Genomic DNA, 25,809 nt, shown 5'->3' with positions numbered 1-25,809 from the left:
CGAAATTATATCATTTCAATATATAGATATATGCAATTATATCATTTCAATTTATATAGATATACGCAATTATACATTTCAATATATAGATATACGCAATTATATCATTTCAATATATATAGATATACGCATTTATATTATTTCAATATATAAATATATATATACGCATTTATATAATTTCAATATATAGATATAAGCAATTATATCATTTCAATATATAGATATACGCATTTATATCATTTCAATATATAGATATACGCAATTATATCGTTTCATTCTATAGAGATACGCAATTAAATCATTTGAATATATAAAGATATACCATTATATCATTTCAATATATTGATATACGCATTATAACATTTCAATATATAGATATACGCAATTATATCATTTCAATATAAATAGATATACGCATTTATATCATTTCAATATATTGATATACGCATTATATCATTTCAATATATAGATATACGCAATTATATCATGTCAATATATAGATATACGCATTTATATCAATTCAATATATTGATATACGAATTATATCATTTCGATATATAGATATACGCAATTATATCATTTCAATATATAGATATACGCATTTATATCATTTCAATATATAGATATAAGCAATTATATCATTTCAATATATATATATATACACAATTATATCATTTCAATATATAGAGATACGCAATTAAATCATTTGAATATATAAAGATATACCATTATATCATTTCAATATATAGAGATACGCAATTATATCATTTCAATATATGAGATACGCAATTATATCATTTGAATATATAGAGATATACAATTACATCATTTCAATATATAGAGATAGAGATACGCAATTATATCATTTAAATATTTAGAGATATACAATTATATCATTTCAATATATAGAGATACGCAATTATTATCTCTCAAGATTGTACAGTCAAATTAGGAACAGCATATTTTGAAAACGATTAAAGAAAATAAAAGGGAATAAAATAAATAATAATTCTATAGTGATATATGATAGCAAGTGTTCAAACTTTGATCCATATAAACTTTTTAAAAAGTTGTTTTTTTTTCCTTAAAAATTAGAATTTTCTCTGCATTTTGTAAATGATGGTTATCACTTTGAAAACGTTTGAAAACAAATGGTTTGTTATTCACACGAGTCACGTTTGAAAAAGACCGTTTGAATTTTTAAAAACTATCTCTAATAGTTCTAGTTTCTAAAAGTTGTTTCACAATTAAAGTTGCCGATCCCTGAGGGGGGTCCATAATTCTGTCAAATAGAAGACGACATTGAATAACTTTTTAATGTATTTTTGATGTTGTTATAAAGTAAACAGTTCAATGAGTAGATTGAAAATTTACTAATCAAGTAAAATGTACAAATTTGCTCTGTTAAGTTGCTTTATATTTCATTTTCATTGAAGATTATGATTTTAGCAAGATTTGAGTATTTTATATCTACAGGTTGATTTGTTAACTCAATTTGACGATTGATGGAAATTATGAATTTTCCCTAAAAACAATGCATTATTGTTCCAAAACTTGAAATATTTGAATAAGAGTTGAACTGGGTTTCTTATCTTTAATACAGATCAGTTTGTCTAAAAAATAAGTTTACTTAACGGAAAAAAAAATTTAAAAACGTTTCTCTAAAATATCCCTTCCATGAAAACTATATTTTTAAATGTGGCTTAAATAGAAAACCAGTGAAAATAAAAGAAAAGTGAATTTAACAATGCCATAAAATTTAACCATTATCGTATAACAAGGACTAATTCACACAGAGGGCAATCATGAAAGAGGAGGGGGGGGGGGGGGGTTTTTAAAATTTTTTTCAAAAAACGTGTATGAACGCAAAAAAAAAATGTTAGTGATAACCAGAAACTGTAGAATAAGAAAACGACATTAAAGCACTTCTTAAGTGCATTTGTTGTTGTTAAAAAGCAAATGCGTTTAAATAGTTATTTAAACACTTATTAAGTGAAATGGGTCTGTTTATACTGCACAATTGCTGTGTATTTTATGTTCATTGGACTATCTATTCTAAAATCATTAAGACATTATTTAATTATAACTATTTAGGTAATTAGGTAAATATTATTAATATTATCTTTATTCTACGATATAAATTTTAATATTCCAGCTGACAGAAATCTTGAGGATAATGCTCATAATGAAGTTAGGACACCAGCTGAAGAAAATCATGGTGATGTTTCTCATCATTAAAGTAGGACTTTAGCTAAAGGAAATCATGATTATGCTTTCATTTTGAAAGTAGGACTCCTTCTGAAGGAAATCATGATGATAATTCTCAATATGAAATTATAACTCCAGTTTAAGGAAATCATATAGGACTCCAGCTAAAGTAAATCATGATGATGATTTCTCATTATATAAGTATGACTCCAGTTTAAGGAAATCATGTAGGACTCCAGCTAAAGGAAATCATGATGATGATTTCTCTTTATATAAATATGACTCCAGTTTAAAGAAATCATGATGAAGATTTCTCATTATGAAAGTAGGACTCCAATTGGAAGAAATCTTTGCAGTCGTAATCCCAGAAATCAGAAACGACAATCCTACCCGTTGCTCCAGCCACCTAAAAAATATGTTAAAGGGTTACCCGCAAAAATGAGATTTGAGAGACGAATCACTGTACACAATCTATTTCATCTTTGTTTCCTTTTTTCATGGTTCTTTACAAAAATACACTTTTTTGTTATCTTGCCCTTCGATTTAAAATCATTCACAAAATTTGAAATTAATTAAAAAACCTGATAAAATTTGTTATAAAGCGACATTTAAAGAGTTTCAGATCAATTCAGATCAATCACAGTTTCAATCTTTGTTGGTAATGTTGTATAGGAATTATATCTAAAATTTATACTGTACCTGTATCTGTACAGCAGATTCTATTTGCACTATACCTGCATCTGTACTGCAGCTTCTTTGTTTAGTTTACCTGTATCTGTACTGCAGCTTCTAAATGTACAGCGTACACACTCTTCTGACTATCTTTCATCCAAACACTTGGATCCATAGCGTTGTGTGCTCTGATAATAGAATATTAATACAAACAAATTAAATGTTAAAGTTCAACTGCACTTCTCTTCAACCGTCTAATGAATTTTTAAAGCATAGACGAGCAGAACAATGGACAAGATAAGAACTTAAACGCTTCATTAATTTTCTCCAATTGAGAACCCTTAAAAACCTTTTTTTCAGTTGTTTACCTTAGGCAAAGCTTGTCAGGCCCTATGCTTGTGTCCAGGCAGTTTTCCAGGCTCCAGGCATATACATACCCTTCAGTATCTCCAGTCAGTATCCTCCAGCTGTCAATAGCTATACATCTAAACATTTATTTCAGTATACTCTAGCTATCCATAGATATACATCTAAACATATATTTCAGTATACTCTAGCTATCCATAGATATACATCTAAACATATATTTCAGTATACTCTAGCTATCCATAGATATACATCTAAACATATATTTCAGTATACTCTAGCTATCCATACCTACTTGATATGCTTCTCATGTTCCAGTATCCAAATACAAACCGTCCTACCTGATATGCTTCTCATGTTCCAGTATCCAAATACAAACCGTCCTACCTGATATGCTTCTCATGTTCCAGTATCCGAATACAAACCGAATACCTGATATGCTTCTCATGTTCCAGTATCCGAATACAAACCATCCTACCTGATATGCTTCTCATGTTCCAGTATCCGAATACAAACTGTCCTACCTGATATGCTTCTAATGTTCCAGTATCCGAATACAAACCGAATACCTGATATGCTTCTCATGTTCCAGTATCCGAATACAAACCGAATACCTGATATGCTTCTCATGTTCCAGTATCCGAATACAAACCGTCCTACCTGATATGCTTCACATGTTCCAGTATCCGAATACAAACCATCCTACCTGATATGCTTCTCATGTTCCAGTATCCGAATACAAACCGTCCTACCTTATATGCTTCTCATGTTCCAGTATCCGAATACACTCCCCTGTCTTCGAATCCCAGATCCTGGCAGTTCTATCCCAGGAACCAGATACAACTAGGTCTTTATGTACAGCTACACACCGGACCTGGATAATACAGGGGAGGAAGGTTCCAAACCGTGCAAATGTTCCAAACCTGACACTCATTGTCAGATTTGGGCACAAATATTGAAATTTATTTACTTGTAGGGGTTTAGTGTTCAAATTTTTATTTAAAAATTTAGCCTTAATTCAAAGTATGTGGACGATTTTTTACTTTTCGATTTAAATTAAAAAATATAAACAGATAAAATAGGTAACTTTGCACATTTGGCCCAAAACTGACACTCAGTGTTAGGTCTGGGCCAAATCACGGTTTGGAACTTTCTTCCCCTGTAATAAACAATTCCAAATATTTATATTTTAGTTAAAAACAAAGTTCGTCACAAAATATGAAATATTCTAGGATAAATGACATATTTTGAGTTTTCATTTGTTTCCTCCTAAAATTATGAAGACAGATTAATTCAATCAATCTTCGATATCCTGTTGTGATCATATCCTGCTGGGATATCTTTAATTTAGGGATCAAGCATTGATCCTAAAATGGGCACACACTGTATATAGAGATCAAGTGTTCAAGATTAACAATACTCTGCACAACAGTTCTGATCAGTAAATAGTTACTTTTTTACATTTTATTTTATTACCTTCAGTTTGTGTCCAACAAGAGTGTGAAGAACTTTATACACTCCCTAAAAAAGAGTATTTGCCATAAATTCCAATTTTTAACTCCTATATCTTTGCAATCTTATTGTAAAAACCTTTGATATTTCAAACTTTGATGTAACAGAATTCATAGTTAGAAATATCCACGGTCCATGACATTGAGGTGCAAAGAAAAAAAGAATTTTAGCATCTGAGTTTGTGACAAAGATCAATTCTTTTATCGAGAAAATATATTTTTATTTTAAAAGTTTTGGATGTCAGAGAGAGCGGTATAAATTATAATGCAATTATGAACTTTGCGTTCTGTTTAAAGATCATTAATCTTTTAAATTTATATTTTTTCATCTATTATTTACTGGCTAAAGCATGGAAACCAAAAACTAAAAATAAAAGTATCTTTTTTGATTAATTGATTGTGTACCGGGGGCCCCAACGAATATATTTTGATGGTTTTATCTGTTCCTCCACTTGCAAGCTTCCCACATCCATAGTCAAGACACAAAACTTCTCTAGAAATAGTAGAACAAATTTTAATCTGAGATGAGATTTTAAAAGCTTAAACCCGACTAAACCCCGGTCTTTGCGTCTGCTTAGACCCAAGTAAAGTTCAAGTCAAGGCCTGGGTTTTAGATGGCTTTGAGTTTAGTAAGAACCAACCATCTTGGGTTTTTCTCTCTTTAAGGCTCGAGTCTTTAATAGCTGATGATTGTAAATTTCGTAAAATCTTTTATATTTGTACATTTAAAATCTCGGGAATTATTTGTGGTGTCAAATTTTATTAAATGTATGCATACTATGAAAATAATTTATCAACATAAAGTTTGAATTTTCGAAATTTACATCTCCTTGTCACAGCTGATCTGACGGCATTCTGTCTGCTACAGAGAGAAATCTTGCAAAACAGTCTTTCATTGGTCGAATCAGAACCAATCCTGACTTGGGTTCTATCTAAGCCCGAGTTTGGGTTTAAGTGGCGTTTAAGCTTTTAAAATCTCATCTCTGATCTCAATGTTTTTCTTTTTCAAATCTACCATTTACCTATTTGTATGGCCGGTAATCGTGAAAAATAGTAACTTTTTTCAATTTACAATAGATTATAAACCAAGAGAATACTAAAAGTTCAATTTTAGGAAAGAAAAGTAAAAGTGTTCATAACCAGAAAATAAAAGTATAAATCTGAAAACTTGTAATCTGGTTCGTTCATAAATAACAAAATAAACGTAAGTTTTTAACCGTAAGTTCAGAAAGTAAGAAACTGTGGACTGGAGTTTTTTTTAAACGGGTTTAACAAGCTTTTTTAGATTGAGTAAAATTATAAGTAAAATTCTTTTCATCTTGTTTAGAAAGAAAAGGCATACACTTACAAAATGTTTAAAGTTTAAAGGGACCATTCACTTATTTGGGTAATTTAAGGGTAAACTTAAAAGCCTTATTAGCTAGTCATTGGTATTAGTCTTACTTTTCAAAGACAACTGTGGCCTGAGAAAAAGCCGATTTGTCATTCAGAATTCCAGCGCAAAGGTATGATATATAATATATAATATATAATAATATATAATATATAAAGGTATGATACCTTTGCATAGATACTATATTGGATGCTTTTTGCCATAGCATGGATTAAAAAAAATTTCAAATATTAAATTAAATTGTATTATCTATAAGTTAATTGTAGATATCTTAATTTTTTTAAAAACACTTTTAAAATTGTCTATTTTCAAATATAACTTAATTTAAACATTTGATGGTTTTATACGTTTTCTCTATACTTCCCCAGAAATCCCCATAATTTATTGAAGAGTTTGGATCTTGGAACCGGTTTGTCTGAGAGAGAAAGTCGTCTTTGTATAAATGTGTTAATTTGTTAAATCATGTTTGAACACGAAAATCGTTAATTATTTGCTAATTATAAATTTAAAGTTTGTATATTTTATAATAAATGGCGGACACATGTTGTCATTAAAATATGATAATTTTAGACTTTATTGGGCTATTGTTACTGAAAAAACGTTTAAAAAGTTTCTATGCAAAGGTATCATAACTTCCCGCTGGATATCTAAACAATAAATCGGCATTTTCTCCGGTCATAGATATCTTTAAAAAGTAAGACTAATACCAATGAATAGCTAATAGGCTAATTAGTTAACCATGAAAGTAAAAGTAAAAACTATCAACAAGTGTGAGTGAAAACTACCTAAAATTGAAGTAAAATTGAACCTGGTGTGTTCAGAAAGTAGGTGGGTTAGTTCAGCTCCTCCCCCTCCATCTGAACTAATTTTATGGACAGAAAGCTTGTTTCCTGCACTGGCATAAACCTTGACAGGAAGAACAAAGGAGTTGAGTTTTTGCCACAAACTCTGATTTTCTAATCTCTTTATCTTTAAAACCCAATATCATGAACCTTAGATATTTCAAACTATAAATTCTTTAAGATCAAATCAAACCATCTAAGGTATTCATATCAAAAGTTTACACCATCAAGTTGCAAAGATTTATGATATAGAAAATTTGATTTTGTGGAAAAAACTCAATTTTTTACAATTTTGAAAATTAGATGGTTGGGTACTCTCTTGTAAGAAAACCAACAAATCGCAAAAAGAAAGTTTTTTGTGGTCACGATATTTAACAGTCTTAGAAACAAAAGGTTTTAAAACCCCAGAGAGATCCAAAGACGATATTCTCTACCTGATAGTTGTTGAGCTTGACCGAGTACACCGTGGTGGAGGACTGACAGAGGATGGTTAACAACTTACCTACAAAATACAGTGTGCACCGAAATACAGTGGAATAGGAAGACTATAATAATTTGACTCCATATTATCAATTGAACATCATAGGTTAATTTTTGTAAATTATTTGCTTGATAACACTACACAGTATACAATGTATGTAAATGTCGTCTTTCTAGTTTTCTTGGTAAAGGTAAGAGTCTAGAAGTCCGAATTTTGGGTTAATTCTTCTTTAATATTCCGTGATGGTCTTACTCTGCAGTGATAACTTCAGTTGAGGGATTATGCATTGATTTATGTGCCCACATTGGATTTCGAGATCAAGCATTGTTGAAGATATGTTTTCAATAATCACAATTTCTGATCTCAGGATTCTGTACCTGTACATGTTGGCTGTACCTGTAGACTGTGCCTAGTAGGCTGTACCTGTAGGCTGTACCTGTAGGCTATACCTGTAGGCTGTACCTGTAGGCTGTACCTGTAGGGTGTACCTGTAGGCTGTACCTGTAGGCTGTACCTGTAGGCTGTGCCTGTAGGCTGTACATGTAGGCTGTACCTGTAGGCTGTACCTGTAGGCTGTACCTGTAGGCTGTACCTGTAGGCTGTACCTGTAGGGTGTACCTGTAGGCTGTACCTGTAGGCTGTACCTGTAGGCTGTACCTGTAGGCTGTACCTGTAGGCTGTACCTGTCTGTACCTGTAGGCTGTACCTGTACCTGTATGAAGAAGGAAGAGTCTCACCGCTCCGTCAGTTGACCCTGTGACCAGGAACTGTTCATTACAATCAAGACTTGAGACAGTACTTCCTGCTTCACCGGATTCTATCTAAAAAATGTATTTCTTAAAGGGACTGTAAGCGTAATTTTAAGTGACCCACCATGCAAAGATGGCAAGTGTTCGACAAGTGTTTATATTTCCGTTAATTTTCAATTGCTTCTTATAAGCAATAAATACGCAGGTTATTTTTGCAGAAAAACGGCAAATGAAAATAGACAATATAAAGAAACAAAGCATGGTTATCTAATTCATAATTGATCAGACAAAGCTTTCTATGGTAACGTTGTGAATCTGGCATTGCCGTCTTTGCATACATGAGGATGGCTTGAAATTACACCAACAGTCCCTTTAAATGAGATGTAACGAAAGCGGAATATATGGGAGGACTTTTTATCTTCACTTCAACGCTTGTTTAGAATACAACCTAATACAAGGATGATCAATGATGACCTGAACTATATAATATAACAATCTTAATGTTTAATTAATCCTGTAAAATATATTGATTAACTAAATTACATTGTCTCCATATGAGAAAATAATTAAAAACTCTTTATACAGTTGAATCCTAAATGAGCCATACATCGAAAGAATATATCAAATGTCGTCTTTACAATTTTTCATTGGGTTTTATTCTATTTTACGTAAATCTCAGAATTTGCGTAAAGAAATAAATAGCCATGAATATGCGGGAGCAGTTTTAAAGAGCTCCATCCATATAATCTTTAATTAAAAAACTAGATATCTGCAACATTCCACTATCAGAAAGTGAAGAATACGACATTTGGCGATTTCTTTCGATGTATTGCTTATTTACGGTTTATTTGTAGAGAATTATTTGCTCATAATGAAGTCAACATAATTGGTTTGCAGCAATCATGAGTCCTGCAAATTGACCTCCGTCCGGAGCCTCCTGATTTGCAGAATGACCTCCTAGCTAATCAAAATTATCTCCGTGCCTCAAGCTACGTCTACGAGCCTTCGCAATACAGTTTCCACGTCCAGCAGGCTCCAGAGGTCAGTTCGTGGGGCTCATGGCTGATCTCCACCCCCTCCTTCGTCAGGTAAGACGAAATAAAAACAAATGTTTTACTTACACATCTTTGTGGTATGATTTTCCTTCCGATGGGGACCAGAGGATAGAATGCAGATCTGTTGTAGACCACGACATTCCCAGTTTTCTCTTCTCCGCAGAGAATAAGACTGCAAACAGTGAAGAATAAGGTAAAATCTAAAAATCAGATTTATTCTTTTTAACCCATACACCAGCCAGTCCTTGGTTGGTGAATAGTTTAATATATCTTTTCCTTAATTTTTATTTTGTTTAATACCAATTCAAATATATTAGCAGTCATGATATCGTAAAATTTTATTTCAAAGTAAAATATATTTAAATAAAAGATAATTTAACGGAAAAAACTGCAAAAAGTCTTTAGTATCTAATATTGTGTATGTTTCGTATCTTAACACATTTTAGCTTTTTAAATGTTGAAAACAGATTCCCAGATACAGGGTGTCCCACGAAACATGACAATTTTTGAATAGTTTTTAATGTCTTCTTCGAAATATTCTGTATTAGATATTTAAGAGTTTTTGCCGTTCATTTCGTTAAAAAATCTTCTATGAAAATATGCTATACTTTGAAATCAATTTTACTATAATATTATTGACATAAAATAATTTTTCATTATTGTCTTTGGTATCAAACAACTTAACAAATTATGGAAGATGAAATTTCAAACTATTCACCAATTGTCTTTATTTAATGAGACACCCTGTAAAAATTTTTCCTAAAAAAAAATGAAAATAAATGTCCGTAAATAAATGTTCCAAAATAAACGTTGTTTGTTAAGGTAAAAATTGAAAAATATGCAGTCTGATACTGACATATATATATATATTCAAGCCAAATTATGCATATTTAGAAATTAGATATAATTCAACCAAAACTTTGGAGAAATTGAATTTATAAAATGTCTTGATAATTGTTCAATGGGTATTACACTGTTATACCTTTATAACTGTCATTGTAAAAATAAATAAATAGCCATGACAAATGCAGGAACAGTTTTAAAGAGCTCCATGTAATTATTTAGTTAAAAAACTAAATATCTGCAACATTCCATTATCGCACTAAGGTTTCAGTAGAAGTAAATATTTCCATTCACTGATACCGCCAATTGAAGGATTCATAACTCTGATTGGATAATGAGATAGATAGAAAGATAGCTGTTACCGCCATACTATTTCTATTGGTTCAATTCAGAATAGACAACAAATACATGACTGAACCCAGATTGGATCAGGCGCTAATGGACTCGGCATACAGGAGTGATCGATAGGTTTAAAAAACGACATTTTATAAATTCTAACGATGCCTCCGAAGTTCAGGGTTAAACTGTATAATTACAAACACAAAAATAATGTTAAGTCTTACTGACAATCAATGCATGAGATACAGGGTGTCCCCAAAAACATGGGAATTCAGTGACGAATTGGATATCGTCTTTGATATGAATTAGCACTGTAATACCTAATTTCAAAAGCCATAATATTATTATGTCTGCTAGGATTTATCTTATGAAAAGGCTAAAAGACTGTAAAGATGTGTCTATAATGTCTCCGCAAGATGAACAGTGAAGACGGACAAGTTTACCCTGTTTGTATACTGCGATTTTCTTGTTTTACTAAGTATGCAGTCAAAACATAAACAAACAAAATGTGAACAAAGCAGACGAAACCCTTACAGATTACAGCTTTCTCAGTAGGTATCACTATACTAAATCAAAGAATTATATAAAAAGACGATAACGAATTCGTCACTGAATTCCCATGTTTATTGGGGCACCCTGTATCTGAGAGAAGTACAAGTAGTATTTGAAACTGCGAAACAAATATATATTAATATCTTTCGAAAAAAGCATAAAACTCACCCTGGAGTAACTTTCATAGATTCTATAGTGGTGGAATGAGTCACAATAAAGCATTTAGGCATATAGGAGCCCCAGTATTGTGTTAATCTATAAAAGAAGGAAATAAATGTCGTCTTACTAAAAACATATTCCGAAGCTTGTTTCATAGTTTCAGGTAAAATTTTATACCCACAAAGGATGAGACTGTATAGAGGACCTGAAACTCTTAAATATGACGATTTCAAGGTTGAATTAAGTTTCATTCCTCGAATCAAGACTATTGATAGTTTATTTTATTATTTGGCAAACAAAAGAAACATATGTTTAATGTTGACAGTTAACCATTGAATATTAAAAGGAAACCGATAGTTTAAATTCTTTTGTCGTCTGTGAAGTCTTATCCTGTGTGGGTTGGTAAATACTAAGATTAACTTTAAAATGTTAAATTGCGATATACAGGGTGTCCCACGAAACATGACAGTAGCAAGACGACTTAACTCTAGTCTTTGATCTTGGAATTTATTTTTGACATTCAGTCTTCAACCTACTTGAACCTGTATTGAAACAATAACCAGAAAATTCTGAAAGTCCTGCATTTCCAAAATGTGGTCTGCCTTTTTTGTGTTGTCAATATTACCTTAGATAGTAAGTATTTTGTTCATATTTCAATTTTGTTAAATAAAACTAAAATTGTCGAAATCTGAACGAAATTCTTCATTTTACTTCTAAAATTAGGTTGACCAAAAAATGCAGAAAATTATATAAAAATCAAAGACGACGTTTAAGTCGTCTCGGAACTGTCATGTTGCGTTGAACAATATCTATATAATAAAACAAGACATTCGTATATATTTATATATATGTTGCCTATAGCCGGCTAACCGGCTGGACCGATTGGGTTGACATTTTTTGTGGACACTCATGGGTGGCCGGGGGTGTTATAGGGTAAAAAAGATCAAAATTTGTTTTTCAAAATATTTAAAAAAAATGTTTTTCACGGCCCTTCAGCTAGTGTATAATAAGACAGTATAAAAGATAAAATTTATAAATACACCTTTTACTTATTTTCACATTATTCCACAGCTCTTCCTCTATATAATCTTTCCAAACTGGACTTGCCTAGGATTTAGATAAATATAATTTTATATTATGCAATCAATCAATTTTGGACTGATTTTACAAACTTTAACATGAAAACATGGAAATGACACAAAATTTTTTTTTTTAAAAGGACGTGCATCTGCAACCGAGAATTTTAGGACTTTGATTTAGCAAAAATGTGTTTTATTAGTGAAACCTTTAATAACGAATATGTCGAAAGAATTCATCAAATGTCGTATTCTTCACTTAATTTGTGATAATGGAATGTTGCAGATTTTTAGTTTTTTAATTAAATGATTATATGGAGCTCTTTAAAACTGTTCCCGCATATTCATGGCTATTTATTTATTTTCGCAAATACTGAAATTTACGTAATATAGTATAAAACTCATTGAAAAATTGTCAAGACCACATTTGATAAATTCTTCCGATGTATTCATTATTAAGGGTTTCACTGTAGGTAGATCAAAAATTGGGTTCATTAAATCAATTGGAAGGGTTTTAATGAAAAACTTTGGATCTATACAAAAAAAACTAAAATTCAAGAAATTGCGCCAAATTTTGCCTAAGAAACCCGCGAAATAAAAAAAAAACCTGTTGTAGACAGGCCAGCTGGGTTCCATTTAGTTGGTAGAGAATTTTCATTATGATCTCGGAAAAATTTCCTGATCATGAGCCAGAAAACAATTAAAAATCTACAATAATTAGCTCTTATGCGCTATATTTGTATGATAAAAAAAAACAAAAAATGTGTTGACCAGTTTTTTCAGAATCTATATATAAATTTGGCTTGTCTGTCTGTCTGTCTGTTTGTATCCAATAAACGTCAAAACGGCTGAACCGATCGGACCCAAATTTTTTGTGGAAAATCACGTGACCACAGTGAAGGTTTATGAATGATAAAAATTTAAAAAAATGTGTTTTAAAGGTTTTCAATTTTGTAAAAAAATTTAAATTCTTGAAAATCCGCGAATTCTTTTTAAAAAATCCTCAAAATCTTTTTCTTCTTTGTTTTAACATGTAAACAAAAAGAACATGTTCACAATTTAAATAAAAGATGCTAAAAGCCTAGTATTTAAAATTTTTAGTCAATTTTTTTTTTCAAGTGTTCCTGAATATAGAAGAGAATCCAGTAATCCTGGGGTTTCCTGTTTTACCTAAATACAAGAAAAGAGTAAAACTTTCAAGAATTTAAGAAGTTAGTGATTAAACTCAGTTACAAATGAAAAGCAAGACATAATGAACCCTTTATGCAACTAAATACTTACAACGAACTTAGGCCAAAAAACATTTTTTTGATAGAGTTAAGTTCAAATATAAAGAGACATCGGAAGAAATTATAAAAAGTCGTATTATTAACAATTCCTGATAATGGAATGTTGCTTATATTTAGTTAAATGAAATGATTAAACGGAGCTTATTAAAACTACTTATGCATATTCATGGATATTTATTTATTCTTGCAATTACTGAGAATTAGTATAAACCCAACGAGGTTAGTATAAAACCCATTGACAAATTGTCAAGACGAAATTTCATAAATTCATCTCTGGGGTAAACTGTAGAAAATGCGAAAAATATGCTTCCTAAGTTGTTGAAAATAGACTTAAAGGGACTTTAAGCGTGATTTCAAGGGTCCCCAATGCAAAGATATCAATGCCTGATTTATACCCTAAAACAATTGAAATATGAAAAATATATTAATGTTTTGTATCTTCCAACTGTTTATTTCCATTTCTTTGCTAAATTAACTAGCGCATTTCTTGGTTAAAAGGATCAATGGAGAAACTCACAGAATTAAACACTTTTGGAGTTAGAAAAACGCTGTTATATTCCGCATTTTTGATCAGGTTTTAAGGGTATGGTTGTCTTTGCATGGATGGGCATTAGCTTTATATAATATAAAAACCTGATTTTTTGTAAGATTATTCTTTTTGTTATCTTCTTCAGTCTTCCTCTTTGGTTCACAATAATCTTCTTCTTTGTTTTCACCTTCATCCTTGTTAATAGAAGCATTACAACTTTCTTTTTTATTTTCTTAATGCTCAAGTTAATTCATAAAGTCAATGTGTAAGTTAATAATAAAGTCAATGCTCAAGTTAATTCATAAAGTCAATGTGTAAGTTAATAATAAAGTCAATGCTCAAATTAATTAATAAAATTAATTGCTTTTAAGTAAAGAAAAACCTAAAAAATACGTAAAAATACGTAAAATAAAAACCTGAAAATTTTTAAAAATTTATTGGTATGAAATTTACGAAAATATACGTATTTTTAGGTTTTCATCAAACTTTTAAACTCAAAAAAATACAATTTTTTAAGTAAAGAATTAAACCTAAAAAATACGTAAAATAAAAACCTAAAAATTTAGAAAAATTACTTAGTAAAAAGTATACGTAATTTTTCGTATAAATACGTTTCTGGAAAACCAACGCATTTAAAAAAAATGCTTGGTATGATAAATACGAAATTATACGTAAATATACGTATTACGTAAGTTCTTTACCCAAAAGTTGAGCATACATATTTATACGTAAAAATACCTATTAATACGTATACCTATATACAGACTTTGGTATTTTTAGGGTTTCGGGTTAGTAGGGTAATTCATAAAGTCAATGCTCAAGTTAATTCATAAAATAAATTGATCAAGTTAATTACTAAATTATATGTTCAAGTTAATTCACAAAGTCAATACTCAAGTTAATTCATAAAGTCAATCAGTCAAGTTAATTCATAAAGTTAACTTTCAATGCTCAAGTTAATTCATAAAGTCAATGCTCAAGTTAGTTCATAAAGTCAATTGCTCAAGTTAATTCATAAAGTCAATTGCTCAAGTGAATTCATAAAGTCAATGCTCAAGTTAATTCATAAAGTCGATTGCTCAAGTTAATTCATAAAGTCAATGCCCAAGATAATTCATTAAGTCAATGCTCAAGTTAATTCATAAAGTCAATTGCTCAAGTTAATTCATAAAGTCAATTGCTCAAGTGAATTCATAAAGTCAATCCTCAAGTTAATTATGAAACTCAATGAATGTAATTATTTCAGAAATACAAAGTATGAAATTAATCCAGAATAAATAAAGAACTTAATTAATGAAATTAATGCTGAATGTGATAATTAAAAAATATTTATTCAGTTAATTTCTAAAAATACAAAGGCAAATCAATAAAGTCAACTTCTAAAGTTAATTTATAAAGACAATTTCAAAAGTCAAACAAAAAATGTATTGAATTAATTTATAAAGTTTTGAAGTCTTTTTGAGGTCTATTTAAAAAGTTGATTAATAAAACCTTCAGATAGAGACGAGCCTGTTTGGCATTTAGTTTCTTTATTGTATTGCCCAGTTAAATCATTCTTTCAGTAAAAGCAATCGTTTTTTTCAAATTAGTTCGAACGAAAGATTCAGAAATCGTTTATGATCGTTTAAATTGTTTTAAATCATTCGGTTTTTTGTCCGTTGTTTTTTTTTGAACGACACCATGTTCATGAAAAATTTCGTGTGTTCACAAAAACAAATGATGCCCTTCTCTACCTTGATTAGTTGAAGAATACTTCTCCTCGTTCTCTCTCCTATACGTTGAATATCATTATCTGTCAAATGCCTTGAATCTATACCAAGACCTGCCATATCAAATTCTAGAATTTTAGATTACAAAAATCATCATTAGATTCGGCTGCCAAACCTCCATTCAAATACTTTAATAGTTTTGCAGTGTAGATATCCTGAATCACAGATCCCATGTCTTATACATAGGTGTTAACAAGTATTTGAATCGACCGTAGGTACAGGGTGTCCCACAAAACAAGAAAGTAGCAATACAACTATAAAGTCCTCTTAGATTTTTATATAATTTGCTTAATTTATTTTTCCACCTAATTTCAGAAGTAAAATACTATAGTTAATATTCACTCAATACCCCTAGTTCTGGCATTTCCAAAATGTGGTCTGCCTTTTTTGAACTTTCAACATTACTTGAGATGGAAAGAATTTCGTTCAGATTTCGACAATTTTAATTTTATTTAACAAAATTTAAATCTGAGCTAATGTCAAATATTTATAGCACAAAAAAGGGCGACCATATATTCTGTAAATGCCAGGATTAGGAGAAATTTGTGTTTATTATATTTCAAGAATCAGACATGTTATAAAGTAGGTTGACGACTGAATGTCACAAATAATTTAAAGATCTAAGACGACTTTTCTGTGACTCCCTGTAGTTAAATTCATTATCCAATCCCTGATTTAACCAACTGTGCAGGATAAGGCCGGATTTTGTCCATAGTTGATAAGTTCTTGGTTGTCCATGTAATATATCATAAAATTTANCAACCATTTGCTCATTCTATTACAACCATTTGCTCATTCTATTTCATCTCTTCGTTTCTCCGTCTGGATTAGGTCTTAACCCTAACAATTTCCATTTTTTCTCCTACAGGGTGTTCCAAAAAACATGGGAATTAAATATCGACTTTAATATCGCTTTTCTTCCAAGCGGGATTTTTTCGTGAACTTATCTTTGTAGTATCACGGTTAAACATTGAACGACGAAATCTACTAGTCTTAGGATTTCCGAAAAGCCTAGTTTATTAAAAATCAACAAAACTGTTCAAATTTTAAATATCTCCCTCAATTTTCAACATACAAAGATGGCAGACCACATTTTGGAAAGCTTGTAAATTTAAAGTAATTACTATGTTGTAACTTGTAAAACTTCGTAGTTGAGTTTAATGTTATATTATAATCATATTTAATCCTTCCCCCTCTTTTAATCCTTTTCATCTTTTGTGTAATTTCATCCCATTAGATTTTCAATCTTTTTTTTATGCACTTTATGTCATTTATTAATTATTGGAAATCAAAGACGATATTAGCATAATCTCTCAATTCTCATATTTATTGGGACTAGATGCACTTGAAAACTATTTGAAAATACAAACTTCAAAGCTTTGACCTTTTATTACTTTTCTGTACAATGTAGAGCTTTGTGCCAGGTTCTGTATATTACTGAAGAATATGGTTGAGATAAGACTCTAATTATTAAATATCGTGCACTAAATTAATGATAAAAAATCATGACATTCTTGACTTTTTTCTTTCTTCATTTATTCTTGTTTCAAAAATGACTCCTGGTAGAGGATTAGAGCTTTATGTGCCCTTTATGTAAATGTTCCAATTAGTATTCTAAAAAAGAACTAAAAATTAATGATAGGTTATTTCCTAGTGTAAGATTTTGAAATGGTTAGGTTCTACTTTCGCAGCAGGCCTCATGGAAGAATCCTTCATCATCAGCTATGGACGGGTTACTGCAATACACATACAATATACATACATCCCAGTTCTATTTTGAATTAAGAATCTGGTAAATTATGGATCCACTGAACCAGGCAAGAAAAATCCTCCCAAAAAAAACCTTCTTTTAACTATCGGATAAAATACCTAAAATGATCATCCTAGGCTAGTGGTGGTTAGTTATCAAGCTTTATAATAGGATAGAATAAAAGTGAGACGTGTTAATTTACAAACATATTTAATCAAAGATAATCATTATTATCACAAAAATAATATAAGATATTAATACGTAAATTCTTTACAATATACAACATTTAGTTTAGTGGTCTTAAGAGTATTATACAAGTTACTTTGTACCAAAAATTAAAAAATCATTTTTACAGTTTAATAAAAACTTTTACGCCATTTTAGATCCTCAATTCTTACAGCAAGATAAAAACAGTTTCTATTTATCTCTTTAATTGTGAATCTAGAAAACGCCAAGAAACAAAAATACATCTTTCTTATTCTCTCCTCGGGCCATTTTCACATTCCATCCACAACCGTTTTCTCATTTTATCCACAACCGTTTTCGTATTTTATTCTCAGCCATTTGCTCATTCTTTTACAAGCATTTACTTATTCTATCCACAGCCATTTTCTCATCTATCCTCGGGGCCATTTTCTCTTTCTATTCACAGCCGTTTTCTCATTTTATTCAGTAATTTTTTCATTCTATCCACAGCCATTTTCTCATTTTATTCACAGCCACTTGATCATTTAATCCACAGCCATTTACTCATTCTATTACAGCCATTTTACTCATTCTATCCTCAGCCTTTTTCATCATTCTATCCACAGCAATTTTCTCTTTCTATTGACAGCCCTTTTCTCATTCTATTCACAGCCGTTTTTTCATTCTATCCACAGCCATTTTCTCATTTTATTCACTGTCATTTGACCATTTAATACAAAGCTATTTTCTCATTTTATTCACAGCATTTTTCTTAATTTTTTTCCATTTTGTCCAAATGATTTCAGAAACAATTAAATGTAAATTTACCGCTGTATCTTTTAGGAAAATTAAGAGACGAATGTAAAATAATATTTGAACAAAAATATTTTTTTCCAAAAAATAGGTTCGTTAATTTACTTTATTTCATCTTGTCAAAGATAATCATTATTATCACAAAAATAATATAAGATATTAATACGTAAATTCTTTACAATATACAACATTTAGTTTAGTGGTCTTTTAGAGTATATATAAGTTACTTTGTACCAAAAATTAAAATATCATTTTCACAGTTTAATAAAAAGTAGAATGCCGTTGATCCTCGATTTCAGTTTCTATTCATGTTTTTAATTGTGAATCCAGAAAACGCCAAGAAACAAAAATAAAATCTTTTTCGCTAAGGAATGAGTAATAAGTGATAAAAAGGAACAGGACTGAAATAGAGGTATATCTCTTACGAATTCAAAACACAATTTTCTTAAGGATATTGCATATATTATTCGTATTTATAATTTTTTCATTTAAAAAACTAAAAATCTATGTAGGTTAATGGGTGAAACACCTTTCTTAAAATTAAGAACAGGACAGAAAGATTGAAATGACCGCTTTTCCAATTTAAAAAGAAAAAATACATCAAATTCAAAAACTATCATAATTTATGACTTATAGATTACTCCTAAGTTAATCTATATAATATAACAAGACATTCGTAAATAAATATGTTGCCTATAGCCCCGATTGAGCTGAATTTTTTTTGTGGACACTCATGGGTGGCCGGGGAGTGCTATAGGCTAAACAAATTTCGAAAAAAAATTTTCAACATTTTTTTCCACGGGCAATGCCGGGCCCTTCAGCTAGTATATAATAAATGTTACTAATGTTTATACAATTAAAAACATGTTGACCTAGAGTAATCGGCGTTTGTATATTGAAACAATGAAAACGACTTAACGAAATAAGTTTTGTTTTTTAAAAAAGTTCTTTTTAAATTACAAGTTTACAAGTAAATAAAGGGAAGCTGTTAATTGACAGCTTCTCTTTAGTCCCCTGTTCATATCCATGCTATTTGGAAGCTTGGAAGAAATAAAAATGTAAACCAAAGGTCGTCTTCATTTTGTTAATGTATACTACAAGGCAGTTGGTTCCGCAAGATTTTAACTTCCTGGACCTGTATTCGGATCCACAAAAATATCCGGATCCACGGATCCGGATCCAAGGGGTATTATATCAACCAAAAACTGAAAACAACTTTTTTACTCCTAAAACCCAAATTTTAACTTGAAAAAAGGAGAGATTATAAAAATTTCCTCACTTCTGAATGGTTCATTAAGTTTTAGGATAAAAATAAACGAAAAAAATAAAACAAAAAATTTGAAAATTATTTTTTGCAAAAAATTAGTAAATCTTAATAAAATAACCTAGATCCGGATCCATTTTTTTCCAGTGCGGATCCATGATCCGGATCCGCATCCAAATTAAATTGATCCTAAGCACTGCTACGAGGACTGAACTAAAATAACTATCATAATGTTTGTTTAACCAATAAGAGTTTTATCTAGTTTATAAATAATTTCCGTCTTACATTATTAATTTTTACATGTTTAGAATTTTCAGGTCTATCGCTAGCTAAACCCTATCAGGGGATTGTCTAAATTGAAATGCTCTGGATTGAGACTGGGCTTTCTTCACCACATCGTCAGGACTAGGTTCGTTAAACTGGAACCGAACTGCCATCTTGGATTTATCGATAGACGCCATTTTGGATTTATCGATGGACGCCATCTTGGATTTATCAATGGACGCCACTTCTTCGAGAAGGGAGTAGTTAGCTATATTGTATGAGAGATTATGAAGCCCTGCAACCCGTCTCCATCTAAAAATGTTTAAAGTTATAAATACTACAGATGTTAAACTTAATTTGTCATCTTGCAAAATGAAACATGTAGTTCTTTCAACGTAATATATTTATTATTTATTAATAATAAAAAACCAATAATTCTTATTTCAGTCGAATATTAAATTCACCACCTTTATGATTATAAAAATAAGTTTTACATTCAAAATGTAAATCCAGTACTTAAATCAAATCTTAAATACGTATTTATAATACTTTAACATTAGGTATAAATAGTTTTTTCTTCAAAGGAACAGCAAAATCTTTAGACTCCAAGCATCTTAAAAAAATGTTCCCCCTCAAAATATACAGACCATTAATTTTTTTATTACGTAACGCCTATAGAGAAAAAAAGTTTTATTACCGTTTCTTAATAACTTTTCCGAAGGATGAAGGAATTTTCTCTCTCAGATTGGATTTCAGGGTTGAAATATCAACCAGGAGAAGAACTGTCTCCGGTTTGATCTGCTCCGGGGTTGAGTTTAATTTAACCGACTTCAATGGTTGGATACTTTTCAGAGCAGATGTGAGATCAATATCTTGAGTTAAACTGAACTCCGAACAAGGTTTTAATACAGAGGAGTTTATTGAACCAGCGATTAGGGGAGATGGTTTGGTTGCTCCTAGTACGGATCCACCAGAAGTTAGGGGAGAAGGTTTACTTCCTCCGAGTAAGGACACACTATGGTTAGATGAAAGATGAAGGTTGGCTAGAGAATTCAGGTTCGGAGTTGAAGATGAAGAAAGGTGGAGTTCAGCCAGAGATTCTAATCTACTAGATGAACTATCTGTCAACGGAGTAAGTCCGAAACCAGGATTAGAACTTGCTGGAGTTAAAGATAGAAGAGAAGGTATTGTGAACTTGCTGGGATTAGAATTATTAGATCCTAGTAGGGAGGGTATAGAAAACTCTCTAGAACCTGATCCAAAAGAACCTAAACTTGACAGTGAGGGTCGGAGTGTAGAGGAATCTGACCCTGCTAAACTTGACAGTGAGGATCGGAGTGTAGAGGAATCTGACCCTGCTAAACTTGACTGTGAGGGTCGGAGTGTAGAGGAATCTGATCCTGCTAAACTTGACAGTGAGGGTCGGAGTGTAGAGGAATCTGATCCTACTGAACTGGACATGGAGGATCGGAGTGTAGAGGAATCTGATCCTGCTAAACTGGACAGTGAGGGTCGGAGTGTAGAGGAATCTGATCCTACTGAACTGGACATGGAGGATCGGAGTGTAGAGGAATCTGATCCTGCTAAACTGGACAGTGAGGGTCGGAGTGAAGAGGAATCTGATCCTGCTAAACTGGACAGTGAGGGTCGGAGTGTAGAAGAATCTGACCCCGCTAAGGTGGACAGTGAGGGTCGGAGTGAAGAGGAATCTGATCCTACTGAACTGGACAGTGAGGGTCGGAGTGAAGAGGAATCTGATCCTACTGAACTGGACAGTGAGGGTCGGAGTGGAATATTGAAATTATTTAAAGGCATCGGTTTATCACTATTAGATCGTAATAAAGAAGGACTAGCAGCTCCTGAATTAGGTCGAATCACTTTACTGGATTTGGAAAAATCTTTTTGAATCCCTTTTAGTTTAGAATTTCCGTCCTTCCGGAGGTTTTCTTTTAACACTTCAGTTTTATATTTGGTCTCTTGTGGTGAATTCCGCCCATCAATGAAATCTGTACCATCCTAGAAAAAAAATTATTACTTTTAGAAAATATCCAATTTACAAACTGTCATACTTTTTCATAAATATATGTTCTAAAATCTAAATAAACATGTATAAATCTCAATTGCAGCAGCGATCGGCCTTTCTTGACTAGAATTTTGTCTTACAATATAGGCTTAACTAACTATTCATCTCAGCATTACATTACATGCATTTATTCTTTTTTCTAAAACGATCGTTTCGTTTTTAGAAAAAAAAGGTTTTTTAAAACGAATACTCATTCTGAAATTTCAAAAATCGTTTTTTTAAACGATCGTTTTTGAAAAATAATTCGCTAATGAATCTGAGTTAAATCACAATTAATTTCAATATTTTATTCAGGATTATACGTTTTTTAATGTTGTCTTAAATGGTTTTTTTGGAGACAAATAACCTGTATGTTTTCTTACCTCTGATTTTCAGACCAAAAAAATGTATTTTCTCTTTGAAAGGTTGCTAACGATCGTTAACGAAGGGTCGTTATCTAAACCATCGATTTTAAAAACGATCGTTTAAAAAAAAACGTTTTTTTAAAAAAACGAAAAACTATGGTTTTTAAAACGACTTTTTTAAAATCGATTTTTTTACCAAAAAACTTTCGTTTTTAAAGATTATTATTACGTTTTTCGTTCTTTTTGCGTCGTTTTTAAAACAAAACGATCGTTTTTCAAAAAAGTGGAAACGATCCATCCCTAATTACAGGGAGGCAATAGGAATACATTTAATATAGAAAGGAATTTTACATTGATGAGGCTTCCAAGGACCTTGTTGGGTCATAAAGCATTACGAGCTTAGCAAGGGATGCTTTGAGACCCAAAAAGGTCAAGGAAAGCCAAGGCAATATATAATTCCATCCTTTATTAATACATCCCTATTCACGTGAATGAAGGGATATGTAACTTTTAATCATATTTTTTCGCTTATAAACAAATATAAATATCAACAATTTTCTCAGGTTTCAAAAATTGTAAAATCTATTAAGTTTAATAATGCATAATTTGAGTTTAAAAATTAAATCTAATTAATATTTTCGTAGTTGTAAATCCGCAACTTCTTGCAAGAAAAATTCGCAATTAATTAGATTGCATCCATAGGGTTGCAATCTGACATTGCTACCCTGGTTACAGCGTTGCATTGTAAATATCAGGGATTCAAAAGTGTCATAATATTGTTCAAAAGTTGAAAATAAACTATTTTGGGAATCAAATTCTAGGAATATGACCTGAAGTCCAAAGTTGAGCCTGGCTGAACTATAATTTGAGTCTTCGTTCATCTCCGCTAACCTAAGTAAAAGAAAAAATGTAATTATTTAGTGTTTCACTTAGTGCTTCAGTGCTTAGGATCCATTTAATTTTGATGCGGATCCGGATCCAGGCCATTTCTTTAAGATTTACTGATTTTATTTAAAAAAATAATTTTCAATTTTTAGTTTTATTTTTTTCGCATATTTGTATCCTAAAATTCGATGAACAATTCAGAAATGAGGAAATTTTTATAATCTCTCTTTTTTTCCCAAAAGTTAAGATTTTCGTTTTAGCACTACAGTGCTTGGGATCCATTTAATTTTGATGTGGATCCAGATCCTGGATCCGCACTGAAAAATAGGATCCGGATCCGGATCATTTCTTTACTGATAACTGAATTTTTTAACATAAAATAATTTTCAATTTTTTTTATTTTTATCCTAAAACTTGATGAACCATTCAGAAATGAGGAAATTTTTATAATCTCTCTTTTTTAATAGTTAAAATTTTGGGTTTGAATGTAAATTTTTTTTGTTGCAGTTTTTGGTTGATATTTTACCCCTGGATCCGGATCCGTATATTTTCGCGGATCCAGATCCGGATCCAGGAAGCCAAAATCTTGTAGATCCAACGGATCCGGATCCTAAGCACTGGTTTCACTCGAGATTACGATGACTTTACTTTAATATTACCAGAATTCTTTCTTTGTTAACTATATTAATATCCCTCTCTTCGCACCATTGTTCAAAGAAAAAGTTCAGAGGAGTTATTTTAAATTAGAAAAATTATAAAAAGTCAACAGGGGTATACAAATTCAAAAAGTATCCAACCGCGGAGGGGGGGGGCGTGGGGGAGGGGCATGGTGGTGGGATTTTGATGCTGTAGTTTTTTCCTTCATCCGATTTAATTTATTTTACCAAAAAAATTAATTTATTATCACCTTCGGTGGTAGGCGATTATATCAATATAATGAAGACTACTTAAGATTTAAATTTTGATTTACACCAAGCTTTTAACAGTGTGAATACACAAAAACATGGAAAAAAGAGAAGACATCATATAGAAAAAGCTTCTCAATTTAATTACTTAAAAACTTATAATTCGAGAAAGGCTTACTAACAATAAAAACTTAAAGTCGTCTTCATTATCTATATATAAATTTGGCTTGTCTGTCTGTTTGTTTGTTTTGGTGTCTGTTTGTTTGTATCCAATAAACGTCAAAACGGCTGAACCGATCGGGCCCAAATTTTTTGTGTGACATCTAGGGACCCCAGGGAAGGTTTATGGATGATTGAAATTTTAAATATTTGTCTCATCAAAATTCGATCTTCATTAAAATTTTTAAACTTTTGAAAATATACGATTTTTTTGTGAAAATCCACGAATTATTTTTGTTTTGTTTTACGATGTACACAAAGAGAACATGTTCACAATTAATTTAGAAGATGGGCGCGAAGCGCCCTCTAAGGCTAGTATTGATATATTCACCTAATTACCTAATACCGCATATACAATTTTGTTACCCAACTCAGCAAAAAGAACCTATAAGGGGGGGGGAGTGGGTAATATTCAAAGAATAAAAGATTCAAAGACTTTTAACCTTGAGAGAAGAGCTTTCTGCTCTGGTTCCAGGTTCTCCAAGTACTCCATATCCTCGTCCATATCATCATTGTAATCAACCGACATTTTACTGAAAAAAAACTAAATACGTTTTGATACCGAATTACTCTTTCTTAAATTTAAGTTGAAAATTTCAAAATAATTTACAAGAGATATTGAGAATTCTTTATTGACAGCCCCTCCCCCCCTCACCTTTATCAAAACCTTACATATTTCATGGTAAGGTCAGCTTAAGTAAAGACAATTTTTGGGCCGAGTGCTGCGGTTATGATAGTCCAGGGGGCCGAGCGCCGCGGTTAGGACATTTTAGGGGGTCGGGCGCTGCGGCCAGATGATCAACATTTCATGTACATACAAACAAATTGAGCCCTTACTTTGCCAGCCGATTTCTTTCCAATAACTCTTTTCTTTCTATAAACAAAAAATAACATTCAAGGTACACAAATATTACAAATAGTTCAATTCTTTTTATAGAGATTTTATACTTTGATTGCTTCAGCTACAGGTCCAAAAATCCTTCTTTATAGGACAGACCCCGCCACGCTGTTTAGGTAAAACAATTTTTTTTGTGAATTCACAGCATTTTTGTGGCAAACTTTCGATTTTCAAATTCAAAACTAAAGCGTATTAAAGAGCGCAATTGCCGCGGTTTGTTTTGATGAAAAATAAACCGGTTTCCGCAGGGATTTATATATTCTTCATAAAGATTTAATTTCCTAACATCACAATTATTTCGATCCATTCTTCTTTTTTGAAAACTTTATTATTAAATTAACGATCTTTTTCAACTCTTTCTTTCG

General features: G+C 31.2%; 2 protein-coding genes across 6 annotated transcripts; both read right to left on the bottom strand.

Moving 5' to 3' along the window:
* Positions 1–2,135: 2,135 nt before the first annotated feature.
* LOC111700382 (F-box/WD repeat-containing protein lin-23) lies at positions 2,136–12,919 on the bottom strand. The gene is made up of 13 exons (XM_023471270.1): positions 12,854–12,919; positions 12,213–12,277; positions 11,180–11,266; positions 9,344–9,449; positions 8,186–8,294; positions 7,427–7,494; positions 6,959–7,056; positions 5,163–5,250; positions 4,723–4,767; positions 3,999–4,120; positions 3,249–3,365; positions 2,978–3,068; positions 2,136–2,614 (listed from the first exon to the last, which is right to left on the bottom strand). Exons 1-13 carry the CDS (start codon positions 12,902–12,904, stop codon positions 2,507–2,509), a joined length of 1,155 nt encoding a protein of 384 aa, XP_023327038.1. The 5' UTR covers positions 12,905–12,919; the 3' UTR covers positions 2,136–2,506.
* A 7,173-nt stretch (positions 12,920–20,092) lies between these two features.
* On the bottom strand, positions 20,093–25,357 carry LOC111700370 (mediator of RNA polymerase II transcription subunit 1). Of its 5 annotated transcripts, XM_023471258.1 has the most exons (6): positions 24,990–25,357; positions 23,368–23,428; positions 21,865–22,126; positions 21,795–21,819; positions 20,808–21,659; positions 20,093–20,422 (listed from the first exon to the last, which is right to left on the bottom strand). In XM_023471258.1, exons 1-6 carry the CDS (start codon positions 25,073–25,075, stop codon positions 20,176–20,178), a joined length of 1,533 nt encoding a protein of 510 aa, XP_023327026.1. In that variant the 5' UTR covers positions 25,076–25,357; the 3' UTR covers positions 20,093–20,175. The 5 variants fall into 5 exon arrangements, with proteins under 5 accessions (XP_023327026.1, XP_023327024.1, XP_023327022.1 ...); XM_023471256.1 differs by having other exon boundaries at positions 21,795–22,126; XM_023471254.1 differs by having other exon boundaries at positions 20,808–21,819.
* Positions 25,358–25,809: the final 452 nt, after the last annotated feature.

Source organism: Eurytemora carolleeae, unplaced genomic scaffold, assembly GCF_000591075.1.
Source record: "Eurytemora carolleeae unplaced genomic scaffold, Eaff_2.0 scaffold178, whole genome shotgun sequence".
Lineage (NCBI taxonomy): Eukaryota > Metazoa > Arthropoda > Copepoda > Calanoida > Temoridae > Eurytemora > Eurytemora carolleeae.
The sequence above is the reverse complement of the archived record's forward strand: the minus strand, read 5'-3'. Positions and strand labels throughout refer to the sequence as shown.